The sequence below is a fragment of the Nannospalax galili genome, unplaced genomic scaffold, assembly GCF_000622305.1.
Source record: "Nannospalax galili isolate Female #2095 unplaced genomic scaffold, S.galili_v1.0 scaffold32, whole genome shotgun sequence".
Taxonomy (NCBI): domain Eukaryota; kingdom Metazoa; phylum Chordata; class Mammalia; order Rodentia; family Spalacidae; genus Nannospalax; species Nannospalax galili.
This window is the reverse complement of record NW_008335297.1, coordinates 1,479,313-1,492,225: the sequence shown is the minus strand read 5'-3', so window position 1 is coordinate 1,492,225 and position 12,913 is coordinate 1,479,313. Positions and strand designations below refer to the sequence as shown.

General features: G+C 44.9%; 1 protein-coding gene across 6 annotated transcripts in view; it reads left to right on the top strand.

The window, feature by feature from the left end:
- Mrtfb (myocardin related transcription factor B) overlaps positions 1-12,913 on the top strand; it is a 199,837-nt gene that overhangs the window by 170,090 nt on the left and 16,834 nt on the right. For all 6 annotated transcript variants that reach the window (XM_029562001.1, XM_029562000.1, XM_017797353.2 and 3 more), the window contains 4 exons: positions 2,625-2,878; positions 7,650-7,776; positions 8,240-9,274; positions 11,386-11,538. In XM_029562001.1, the coding sequence (XP_029417861.1) occupies positions 2,625-2,878; positions 7,650-7,776; positions 8,240-9,274; positions 11,386-11,538 (1,569 nt within the window). The remainder of the gene's footprint in view (positions 1-2,624; positions 2,879-7,649; positions 7,777-8,239; positions 9,275-11,385; positions 11,539-12,913) is intronic.

The window sequence follows — 12,913 nt, the reverse complement described above, 5'->3', positions numbered from 1 at the left end:
ACACACACACACACACACACACACACACACACACACACACACACTTGAAATTTTTTTAAATCTTAAAAAAAAAATTGAAAAACACAAAGTCACCCACTCAAGATGTAGCTACAGGACATGGAGTCAGAAGAGGCTAGATTCCAACTGTTTAGAAGGCTGAGCAGACAGGTTGGATGCTCCTCGTGGAAAGGGAAGAACAGTGAACCCAACACCACCTGACTCTCAGCAGGTGTGAGAGGAAGGAGTGTACCTGTGGTTCTGCAGGGGCTTAGTAGACCATAGGAGCAGTTGGTGGGAGAGCTGACGCTGCACCATGGGATGGCTGCTAGGAAGGGGCATGAGCAGAGTTGGTGGAATGTGGGGTCAGTTGAGAAAGAGGAGGGGCAGGTCTGCTGGGACAGTTGCCATGTGTCAGTGAGGGAACAGAAACTTGGGGTCCAGGGGAGGTGAGCCCTGAAGTAACAGCACCAGCAGTGCTGGGCACATGTGTGCTGAACTCAACTCGGTGGTTAGCAAATGAGCTATCAGGTGATGGGTGAGAACAGGGAGGAAGAATAAAGGTTGGAAAGTGCCTGACTGAAAAGTATGGTAGGATAGTCAGTGGCACTGGGCAGTCTGCCCCAACCCCAGGGATGGCAATGACTAGAGACATGTCTAGGTGGTATATTGGGAGAGAGATGGCTGCTGTCATCTAATGGAGAAAAGCCAGAGGTTGCTGGGCATCCTACAATGCACAGCACAGCCCCACGAGGACTACTACAGAGTTCAAGATGTCAGTGGAACCACTGTGGGACATGCCAAAGTAGACAGAAGCTTAGGGTTTTGCCAGGTGAGCCTGACATACCATACACATGAGTGGGCCATGGGATGTAGCTAAGTAAGGAGGGAAGTGAAAGACTGAATAGAGGTGGAAGGAGAATGGGCTGTAGGGCTGGGGGAATCAGAGGAGTGTAGTAGCTAAGCAGCAGTGGCTTTAGACTAGGATGCTGACAAGTAGGCAGGTACCATTCAGGTCATGGTAGGACTGGACTCATAACCAAGCAGTGAGTGGCTGAAGGACAGTTAGAGGAAGTGAAGTCAAGGAATAAGACACCCAAGTATAGAAGCATAGTGTATGTGATAGTAAACCCACCATGTACAGTGGAGGTGGTAGAGAAAGTCAGAGGAAGGGGGTATGTCACAGGGTTCCTGGGGATGAGTCCAAGGGAGAGGCACAAGGCTAAATCCACTCCAGTAACATTCACATTTTACAGATTCTTACTTACATGTGTTCAAAACTATGAGACCACCTAATTGATTATTACTCAAGTGGTATGCTGGAGGGTATGTTAAAAACAAGCTGGGTAGGAGGGCAGCATACAGCCTTGCCAGTTCCCATGGGGTACACACTCCCACCAGGGCCATCCAGTTTCAAGCCTCCAGTGTGACATCACTACGGGTGGAGTTGGGAAAAGATGCACACATTGAGCTTGTGAGTCAGTCAGACCTGGCTGTTTGCATAAGATGTTTTGTAATGCCGCTGTAAAAGTCAGTTGCAGAATCATTCCTCTATGACAGAAGAAGAATTCATACAGTCTCGAGTGCAGGAGGAGGAAGGCAGGTTTCCAGTGAACATGCCGGTTCCATTTCTGTTCTATTTCACACTGACATTCACACAGGAAGATGTGTACAACAGCATAAAGCTGCTGTGTACTCTAGACACTGGTGAGGTGGAGGAGGAGTTGTACTTTTCTAGTTATTTAGTTGTGGTTGTCTGCCTGTAGCTGTAGTTTGATAGTTTACAAAGTCTTTCAGTTGCAACTATCACAACAGCATCACAGGAATGATTTCCTGTTTTGGCTGGATTTGGGTTTTTTGAAGGGCTTTTCTTTTCAGATGAAGTTATACTGTGATACTGAAAAACAGAAAATTATCTGATCATTTGTCAACTGAAAAGAACAGCTCAGTAGAAAGTTTCTTGTCATAAGATATGAGGATTATATGGTCACCCCCATTTCAAAGGTACAAGTAGTATTTAAACATTATATTACTGAATTATATTACTAAATATTTTAAATTCTGTTCTTTTCTTTAGAGCCACTTTTTGTTCCTCACTCTCATTAGAAGCACTTTTAACTATTTTTACATACCCATAATTTTTAGTGTCATATAGTAATAGTGAAATGATCATTTCTTTATTGTAAATGCAGTACACAGCCTGTATTTCACTAGGAGATGCTGTTTGTAAGCACTCAGTGATGTCTACGCAAGAGACCCAAAGCAAGTGTCTATTAAGGTGAATAGACAGGGCTAGACTGCGCATCTTGTCTGTGCCAAGGGAGCAATGTTGGATGAGAAATTTCTTGGTCTAATTATACAAATTGTTTCATGGCTCTTTTGTTTTTTGAGACAGAGTTTCCTGTAGACAAGGCTGACCTTGAACTCCTGATTTTCCTGCCCCTTCCTCCCGAGTACTGGGATTGCAGGCCTGTACCACCACACCCAACTCAGTAGCTCTTGAAATGCACTTCGTGTATTCCTCCCGTAACAGCTTCATCAGTTTCTAATGCACACACAATACAGTTAGTTTCATGGGATTGACATTTCTTAAAATGTGTTTTGGTTTTTTTCCTAAAAAAAATTAGCAAAGCCATCCCAAGAATCCGAATGACAAACACCGTAGCAAAAAATGCAAAGACCCGAAACCCCGAGTAAAGAAGTTGAAGTACCACCAGTACATTCCACCAAACCAGAAGGGAGAGAAGAATGAACCACAGATGGACTCCAACTACGCCCGCCTGCTCCAGCAGCAGCAGCTCTTCCTGCAGCTGCAGATCCTCAGCCAGCAGCAACAACAGCAGCACTACAACTACCAGACCATTCTGCCTGCTCCCATCAAGTATGCACATGGGGCGGGGCGGGGGGGGGGCGGTTCTCCTGATGTGGTTGGTGCCCTGGCCTGTAGGAGAACCTTTGAGTTACAGAAGGTTAGAAGTGACCACATACTGTGCTCAGGGACTACTCACTCAGCCTTGGTCCAAGCTTACCACACAATCTCTGCATCCCATAGTGAGCATAGCCAACCCTCTAGTCCAGCATTTGTCCTTCAGAAGGTTCTCAACTTTTACACGTTAGGATATTTCTCCATAACTATTCAGGAAAGATTTTCCTCCCAAATGTTCCTGTCACTATCAGATGCCATGAGAAACATGTGGGCACAAAGGCAGGAGTGGTCAGGGAAGGCTTTGTGGAGCGAGCACCACATAGAAGGCTCTGAAAGAGTCCTCCCAAGAAGAGAGAATGACATGAACCCTGGTAGAGAGAAAAGACAAGCCATGGCTATGTGCCAAATGGTGAGTAAAGCTGCCAGGATAGAGAACGTGATTTATTTTTCAGAAGAGGGGAAAACAAAACTGAGTAGAGTCGGTGTCTGCAGGAGACTTTACTCCACGTATCAGACAGTAGAGTGTCTCAAACAGTGGTGATGTAGTGAGACTGAACTTTAAGGCAGAACAGTTGGATGCTGGTAGTAAAGGAAAACCTGGAAACATGCAAAGACAAATGGGTCATGATGACAGAGTGGAAGGAAGAGACAACAGGTGACTCCTGGGGAGAGGTCTAAGCGTCCCACAGCGGAGAAGGATGACGTTGCCGCAGCCTGCACCCAACTGTTTAGGCCTGGAGGAGGCATGTTCACAGCAGGACATCCATAGTTTCCTTATCTGATAAAGGAATATTCTAGCTATGCATCCTAGTATGCTTTAAGACATAAAGATGCAAAGATCCCATCTTTCACTTCCATCTGCATGCAGCTTGAGAGACTCTAGGAAAAATAACAAAAGCTGGTCATAAGGAAAACTTAACTGTCTGTGAGCAAGATGTTCGGTTTATGACCACTGAATCCGTAGATCTTCCTATTTGCCCATGTAGGCCACAGCTTCCTCCATAGGTTGCCCCCTTTTTCCTAGGAGCACAAAATGATGAAAGCCTACTGAAAAGTGCCCAGAAGTAGGGGAATGATTATCAATTTTTTTCTCTTAAGATGCAAGTATCTTGATGAGGATTAAACCCATTGGTAATTCAAGTCATGCTGTGAAGTGCACATCTACAGCACCAGAGCATGGAGATGGAGAAGTAATTTTGTAACATGTTATTATTTAAAAGCAAGCAGATCCAAGTGAGCTGTTGATGTTGGAAGGGACCCAGGCAAGGCCACAGAGAGATGAGACAGGATCCAAGCAACTGCCACTACTTTTCAGCTTTGTCTAGGACCTGGGCAGACATCCTGCACTCCCACCTCCTTGGGCACCAAAAATAATAACAGCGGTGACCACGGCGCCCATCTGTTTATAGTTCACATCAGAAGGAATTGGTCTTTTTGACTCCATTCCCATTGAGGAAACAGTGACACTGAAAATCCCACAAATTTCACACACACACAACACACACCACATCACACCACACCACAGTATCTACCTATGAAATCATCTTTGTTAAAGTGAAACCATTTGCCTGTGTGGGGCTGGCTCTTTGTCTGGGAAGAGGACATCCTAGATGTGGGATGCTCGAGGCCACAAACACTATCCTTCCTTGAGGCTTCAGCTTCCCTCTCCATGAGCCTTCCCTGACTACCACATCCAAGCCAACTGCCCCCAAATGAAAGTCCACCAGCCAGGAAGAGCATCTCATGCCACATGTCCTTTAACCACATGAAGACTATTCTGTCCAGTTTCCGGATCTGAAAAATTGGGTCTTTGTTTTCCAGCACAATATTATCTTTACCAAAATTCTATTACAAAAAAAAAAAAAAAACAAAAAAAACCCGAAGCCTTGCCAGATCTGGTGGTGAACTTCCATAATCCCAGCACTAGGGAGGCTAAAGCTTGAGGTTGCAAGTTCAAGGCCAGCCCAAGCCACACAGCAAGACACTGTCTCAAAAAGCAAAAATGTGGTGGCATGCACCCTTAATCCAAGCACTGGAAGCAAAGGCAGATAGATCTCTGTTTGAGGCCAGCCTGCTCTACATAGTGAGTTCCAGACCAGCCAGAGCTATATAATGAAACCCTGTCTCACTTTAAAAACAGAGAGAGAGACAGGGAGGGGGGGCGGGGGGAGAGGGAATATAACCTGAAGCTCTACGGTACTCAGTGCAGTGGGGTTTTACCTGTACCTTGTAGTACTTTGGTACTGCAAGGGGATAAACCCAGCTTAACGGCTTACTGGCAGAAGCCATGGAAGGTAGCAGAAGCCCACCTCTGTGCTGCTCAGGACCTTAGGCCTCACAGCTGCGTGGTAAACACATCTATCGCTTCCCTCCTTTTTCTTTGCATTTAAGTGAAAAGATAAATTCAGCTTTTTTTTTTTAATGTTTATGCGTGTATTGCCTGCATGTATGTAAGTGCACTCATGTTATGCAGTGCCCACGGAGGTCATAAGAGGGCATCAGATCCCCTCTAACTGGAGTTATAGACGGTTGTTAGCCATCATGTGGGTGCTGGGAATCGATCCCTGGTCCTCTGCAAGAGCAGTCAGTGCTCTTAACCGCTGAGCTATCTCTCCAGCCCAGTTCAGCTTTTAAAATAACAAAAGTAATTTCTCCAGTTTGGACTGGAGAAATGTCTCAGCAGTTAAGAACACTTGCTGTTCTTCCAGAGGACAGGGGTTTGATTCCCAGCACCCACATGACAGCTAACAACCATTGTAACTCCAGTTCCAGGGGATCCAATTCCCTTCTCTGGCCCCTGTGGGCCTTGCACACATGTGGTGCACTTACATATACACAGGAAAAACACTTATACATGTAAAATAAGAAAATAATTAACAGAAGCTAAATACATTTAAGTCACAAGTATAGACTCTCGACCACAAGGATAGCATAATTATTTTTTGTGTTATATGTACATGTGCATGTAGAGGCCTAAAGATCAACTTCAGGTATATTCCTCGATTGCTCTCTACCTTGTTTTTTGAGATGGTATCTCTCACTGAACCTGGAGCTCACTGATTTGGGGTATTGGCTGTCCAGAAAGCCCCAGGGCTCCTGCCTCCTCATTCCCAGTGCTAGACACATGCCTCTGTACCCAGTCTTTGTACATAGGTGCTGGGAATCTGAATTCAGGCCCTGAAGTTTGCAAGCAGCTTACCAACTGAGCCATCTTCCCCAGCCTCATGAGCAACACTTGTCTGTTTACCATAGGACAGTATCACTTAATAGGAAACAAAGTAGCTTGGGGATGGGGAACATTACATAATAAAGCACAGGCATATGCGTAGTATAACCGCTATTAAAACTCATGGGTGGCGGGGCTGGAAAGATAGTTCACAAAGTACTGCTCTTCCAGAGGACCCAAGTTCAATTTCCAGCAACCATCAGGCAGCTCACAACCACCAGTGACAGCATCTGCTGGGGCATGTGGCCCATCTGGCTTCTGCAGACACTTGCACTCATGTAGTGGACATATCCGCACTGACATTTACACATAGACACATAATTTAAAAAAATAAAAAATCTTTTTTAAAAAATTCATGGAGAGGTTGAGTCAGGGAAAAAAAAGTGGGGGCAGGGGGTCTAAGATTGCTTCTTGTAGGGAAAATATTAAATTTAAATAAGGCCCAAAACCACTTCTTGAAGAGTTTTCATAACCTGATACTTTAAAGGTTTTTTTTTTTATTTTACATATATGAGTGTTTTACCCACATGTATGTAAGTGCATCCATGTTATCCGATGCCCACGGAGGTCAGAAGAGGGTGTCATATCCCCTGGAACTAGAGTTATGGATGGTTGTTAGCTACCATGTAGGTGCTGGAAACCAAACCAAGGTCCTCTGCAAGAACAGCCAATGCTCTTAACCATTGAACAATCTCTCCAACCCCTAAAGCTTGGTTTTTGAAAAGAGACTATGATACACAGAATACTGGTCAGTTCATCCAAACTTCAAGAAACTTCATCTTTGACACATTAGGCATTTAACTACAACTGAAGACTGTTGATATGAATGTCAAGAGTTACCTGAAGCAGGGCATGGTTATGCACACCTTTGATCCCAGGACTTGGGAGGCACAGGCAGGCAGATCTCTGTAAGACCAAAGGGCTGCATAGTTGAGACCCTGTCTCAAAAAAAAAAAAAAGGTTATCTGAGGGGTCTGGGGACATGGCTCAGTGGTTAAGAGCATTAGCTGCTCTTGCAAAGAGCTAGGTTTGGTTCCCAGCACCCACATAGCAGGTAACACCCATCCTTAACTTAAGTTCCAGGGGATCCAATGCCCTCTTTTGGCCTCTGTGGGCACTGCACACACATGGTGTGGCAAAACATTGACACACATACAATATTTTTTTTTTTAAGAGTATCTGAGTTTGTGTGGATGTGTAGTGTGTATGCCTGCCAGGATATGGCCCTTACAGCTTTCCTTCTTCACAAGTACCTTGGCCAACCCTAGTCCTTTGCCTTTTCTGCGTAGTTTAGAGTCACCTTCTAAATTTCCTCCAAACAAGCAGACAGATCCTGTAGGGATTTTCCTGGGACTAATGCATTTGACATTTTTACAATATCAAGTCTTCCATCTATGTCCATGATTATTTTCTCTTTATAAGTTAACAAAATGTTAATAGAGGTGTACCAAACCTAGACGTCAGCTTGTTATAAGCTCTTATTTTCTTTTTCTTTTGAAGAAATGACAAGAACAATAGTAGTGGGACTGTAGCTTTGACCAGTGCCACACCCAGCACACCGAGGCAGACGACATGTGCCCCTGCGAGAAAGCCAGGACCTCTGCCTTCCAGCCTGGATGACTTAAAGGTGATGATCCCACTTCAGCTCATTCATCTCTAAGTACCTCAAATCAAGCTTGTAAGCAAATGACCAGGTTTACCTACCAGGTGTAGGGAGTTTGCAATGTGTTGCCAACTTTAGCAACAATATAATACCCTTACAGAGGTAATTTCTTTCCATTAACTTTTATTTTTCAAATGACCGATAGTAACTCTCATTTGCTGACTGTGTGCTCTGTCCAGGCACCATGGAGAGAGCCGTCATGGTAGCCATCCTGCAGCACAGCTGCTCTGTTTACAGTTACTACTCTCAGACTTACTGTGCCTCATTTAGACTTCACTTTATCATAGGGCATGTGTGCATTTAGAGATAGGGTTCAGACATCTACTGGGGGTTTTGGTGCATACCTCTGTGGTTAGGGAGGTCTCTTCTCCTGTTCATGTGTCAGAAAGTCATGAAACCAAAACATATGATCTGCTTGTGCCTCCAGGTATCAGAACTGAAGACAGAACTGAAACTGAGGGGTCTGCCAGTGTCAGGCACCAAACCAGATCTCATTGAACGCCTGAAACCTTACCAGGAGGTAAACAGCAGTGGCCTTGCCACTGGCAGTATTGTGGCAGTGTCATCAGCTGCCATCGTCACCAGTAACCCAGAGGTGACCGTGGCACTGCCGGTTACAACACTACATAATGCTGTGACTAGCCCTGTGTCCACTTTCAAGGCAGATTTGCCGCCTGCTGGACCCAACAATGCGACCCACATCGAAAGTGTCCATTCCCCACTACCCATCTCACCATCACCCTCCGAGCAGTCCAGTCTCAGTACCGATGACACGAACATGACAGATACCTTCACGGAGATTATAACCATGATGTCCCCCTCTCAGTTCTTGTGTTCATCCCCCCTGAGGGTGGCAAGCCATGAGGACAGCCTGAGTCCCACCAACAGTACGCTGTCAACCCTAGAACTGGATGCTGCTGAGAAGGACCGCAGGCTTCAGGAGAAGGAAAAGCAGATTGAAGAGCTGAAGAGGAAACTGGAACAAGAGCAGAAGCTCGTGGAGGTTCTGAAGATGCAGCTTGAGGTTGAAAAGCGAGGGCAGCAGCAGCGACCTTCAGACCTCCAACCTAGTGGCCCTGTGCATCCTGTCAATGCATCAGATCAGAAGCATAGCATCGTCGGGTCCTCTGTCAAGGATGAGGCCTCACTCCCTGACTGCTCCAGCCCCCGGCAGCCCATCCCGGTCGCCAACCACTCTATAGGCCAGCCCATCTCCACTGGTGGCCAAACCCTTGTTGCCAAAAAGGCTGTTGTCATCAAGCAAGAGGTCCCCATGGCCCAAGCAGAACAGCAAAGTGTTGTCTCACGGTTCTACGTGAGTCCCCAGGGACAGCCACCTGCCCTTGTCGCTCAGCCTCAGGCCTTACTGACCACGCAGACCACTCAGTTGCTGCTGCCAGTACCCATCCAGGGCTCGAATGTCACTTCAGTTCAGCTCCCAGTAGGCAGCCTCAAACTCCAGGTGGGCAGTGTGTCTCACAGTCACCTTACACCAGCGACTCAGCCATCCCTGATCTGCTTTGCATCCACCATGGGCTACAGTTGTAGAAGGTGTGGGTATGTGTGGAGGACTGAGTGACTAGCACTGTGTTTACATGGTGAAAACAAACATGGGTGCTTCTAGTTCTGTCTGCTCTTCTCTTGGATACATGTGCTTTTAAAAGGCTAGTGGCAAGCCGAGCCTGGTGGTGCATGCCTTTAATCCCAGCACTCAGGAGGCAGAGGCAGGTGGAGCTTTGTGAGTTTGAGGCTAACCTGGTCTAGCAAGTTCTAGGCCAGCTGGGGCTACAGGAAGACCCAGTCTCAAAAAGACCAAAAAAAGGCTATTGGAAGTAGTGAAAGCTGAGCACTTCCTCCATGAATCAAGTACCTTCCTCCTTTCTCCTGGTTCTGAGTGGCAGCCCATTTCTAGGTATGGAGATTTGAGGGCAGAGCTAATTTGAAATCTAGATCTTCTGACTTCAGTTTTTATTCTTGTACCTATTATTCTGCTTGATTCTTAGGAGACACTGTTGACATTAGGATGCCTCAACTGAAGAAAACATGGCTACAGATTTAGGAGTGAGGCTCTTCCTGACAGAGATAATGAAACACTGGGGAGCACAAGACTCCCTTTTGTGTCTGCTTAGCCTGCTTGTTTCCTTCCATTGTTTGCATTGTTCCTTGAAAGTACACTTCTGGAGGGTTTTAACCAGATGTGTGCCATAAGGAAAGAAGAAACCTTTGAGCCGCTGCTTCTCAGTTTTCATCTGCCCAATGCCTGTAACAGCAGACACAGATAACCTCACAGGCCTGGGTTTAGAAGGCCCAGACAGCTTTGGTCTGCAAAACACCCTCCTTTGGTCTGCAGAGTGCCTGTGTGTTAGAAGTCTACTCCATAACACTTCTTTAATTTTTTGGTCTCAATCTTTCATTAGAGCTGATATAGGAATAGAACCTGTTTTCTGCTGAACCTGTGTATACCCCTCATGTCCCTGGCTGTCCCCAAAGCGCACATGCTATAAGCTTCAAAGTGGAAATTTGGGCAGTTGGGCCTCACAGGTTTCCTGGGTGCTATTAAATGTATTACAACACCTGACTCATTATGTATAGAAAGAACCATTGTCCCTTCTTAGTTTCATTTTCTATCTTCCAAAATTTTTCAAGTGAAAATCTTAAGCCGCATTAAGGAACAGTAAGTTCGTTCATACAGAAACCAGTCTAGTGTCTGATGTTGGTTTCGATTTAAGTTCACTGAGAGAAGGATAACTAGTCAGTGCTAAGTTAGGAACAAGCAGTGGTGTGCTGTTGCACTTTTCACCATAAAGAAATAAGGAGCAGGAGTTCAGCTCAGTGACAGAGTGCTTGCCTAGAATGCACAAGGCCTTGGGTTTGAGCACCATGGGGTGCAGCGAGGGGACAGGGAAAGAAATGATTTAGGAGATGGATGTGTTTAGCCTGCTTTAAACATTACACAATGTATGCGTGCGAAGTATCACATGGCACCCCATTAATACAAGTTTTTTTAATATTTTATTATTTTTATTTTGTGTGTATGTATGTATTGCCTGCATGTAGGTAAGTGCACCCATGTCATGCAATGCCTGCAGAGGACAGAAGAGGCTGTTGGATCCCCTGGAACTGGAGTTACGGACAGTTGTTAGCTGCCATGTGGGTGCTGGGATTCGAAACTGGGTCTTCTGCAAGAACAGTCAGTGTTCTTATCCACTGAGCCACCTCTCCAGCCCTAATATAACAGTTTTTATATTTCAGTTAAAAACCAAAATTTTTTTCTCAAAAAGACCAAAAAATAAAATAGCTGGGTGTGGTGGCGCATGCCTTTAATCCCAACACTCGGGAGGCAGAGGCAGGTAGATCTCTATGAATTCCATCCAGGCCAGCTAAAAAAAAAAAAAAAAAAAAAAAAAAAATTTAAGTAATTGCTAAAGATCAGATGTATGCAAATGTATGTCTGTAAACATTGTGTTTCATTTCATCTTAGCTATATGATTCCCAAGCAAACAGTTGCTTCACATCTGAACTCAATTTTAAATGTGCTTTTGACATTGACATTGATTTTTATTCACCTCCCAGACCCCACAAGCAGGAATCCAGGCTCAGCCTCAGATAGCGACAGCTGCACAGATTCCAGCTGGGGCCTTGCCCTCAGGCTTGGCCCCCACAGTACCTCAGAAGCAGGAGGCCTTTCCACAGCATGTTCTCAGCCAGCCCCCGCCAGTCAGAAAGGTGGGTGGATGTAACTAGAGCGGACTGCTGGTCTTTACTGTCACCTTCTCCCCTGTGAGCATTGTCTTAAGAACCTGTTCCTTGGGAAGTCCTGTGATCCTCTGCTGTGCCATTTAGCCACAGGTAATCTAATTATCTAGGTTGAGAAAGATCTTTAGTGTAAGACAGCTGAACCATCTAATCCCTGATCCAAATAAGTTCCCAAAATATTTTCTAAAATTCTGGTGTACTGGATTTACTGAGTTTTAAAATAAATTTCTTTTCAAATTAAATGTGCTGTTCCCTGGGAAAATATATTTGAAGATGAAAAAAATACTTCTGACATTTCTCTCTCAAGTAAGACCTTTTGATATGTATATCTCTAAGAGTCTCTGCCATCTCATGGATGAAGAACCAGGAGAGCTGGGTATGGGCGCACATGCCTGTGATCCTACCTAACCAGGCAGGCTAAGGCAGAAAGAATCTCAAACACTAGTACATAGTGAGTTCAAGATCATCCTAGGCTACATAGCCAGACCCTGTTTCAGAAAAAGAAGGGGGAGGGCGGGGAAGCCAGGAGGTTTCTCACTAGTTTGCCACTTCCTCGTCACTTGGCCTTTTAAAGTCCACTGACTTTCTCCAAGTTTCAATTTCTTCATCTGAAATGAAGGGCTACAGCTCTCTATCCACCAAGGTGGCGAGCTTCCCTCATCCAGTAGGGGGAGCTGTGTGCCAGAAAAACCTTAAAGCTTCAAAAACCATATTTCTTGTCCTGAGAATTACTAGTTTCAGAGTTTTAATCTTTGACATTAAAAAAACCCAGGTAATTAATTATCCCTGTCTGTATGCCTTGGCTATCCTGAACCATATGGCTTGAGACGACATTAGGATGCAGCAGATGGCCTCTCTTCTCCACAGCAGTCATACCGACACAAGAAAGGAATCAGTAGTATGTTACCAAGTCTCAAGAAACCTTAGAATATAATTTTTCTGTAGTTATATAAGCTTAGAAGGTGTTCAAATTTCTTGGCTTAGAGGAAAGAAGCAAAAACAATATATAATAGTATAAACAACGGTTTGCTCACTCATCTCAGATTACTGGAATTAGGAATCACTGCTTCCAGCTTAAAGGAGGTAGTGTTGCCACATGGAAGGAGACTGACCATTCTCAAACAGGAGGTACATTTAGAGGTATAAATGCTCTCATGGTAAGTATATCTTTATGATTAAAAAAAAACATAAGGGAGAGGCTGCTCTCTTTAAGGATATTAGTGATATAAAGTATATTAAATATCTTGATGATGAAACCAAGCTCTGTGAGGTACAGTACTGTGTGTGGCCTTTAATTTATAAAAGGTACCCAAACTTGTGGTTGTTCATAGAGCCACACAAAACA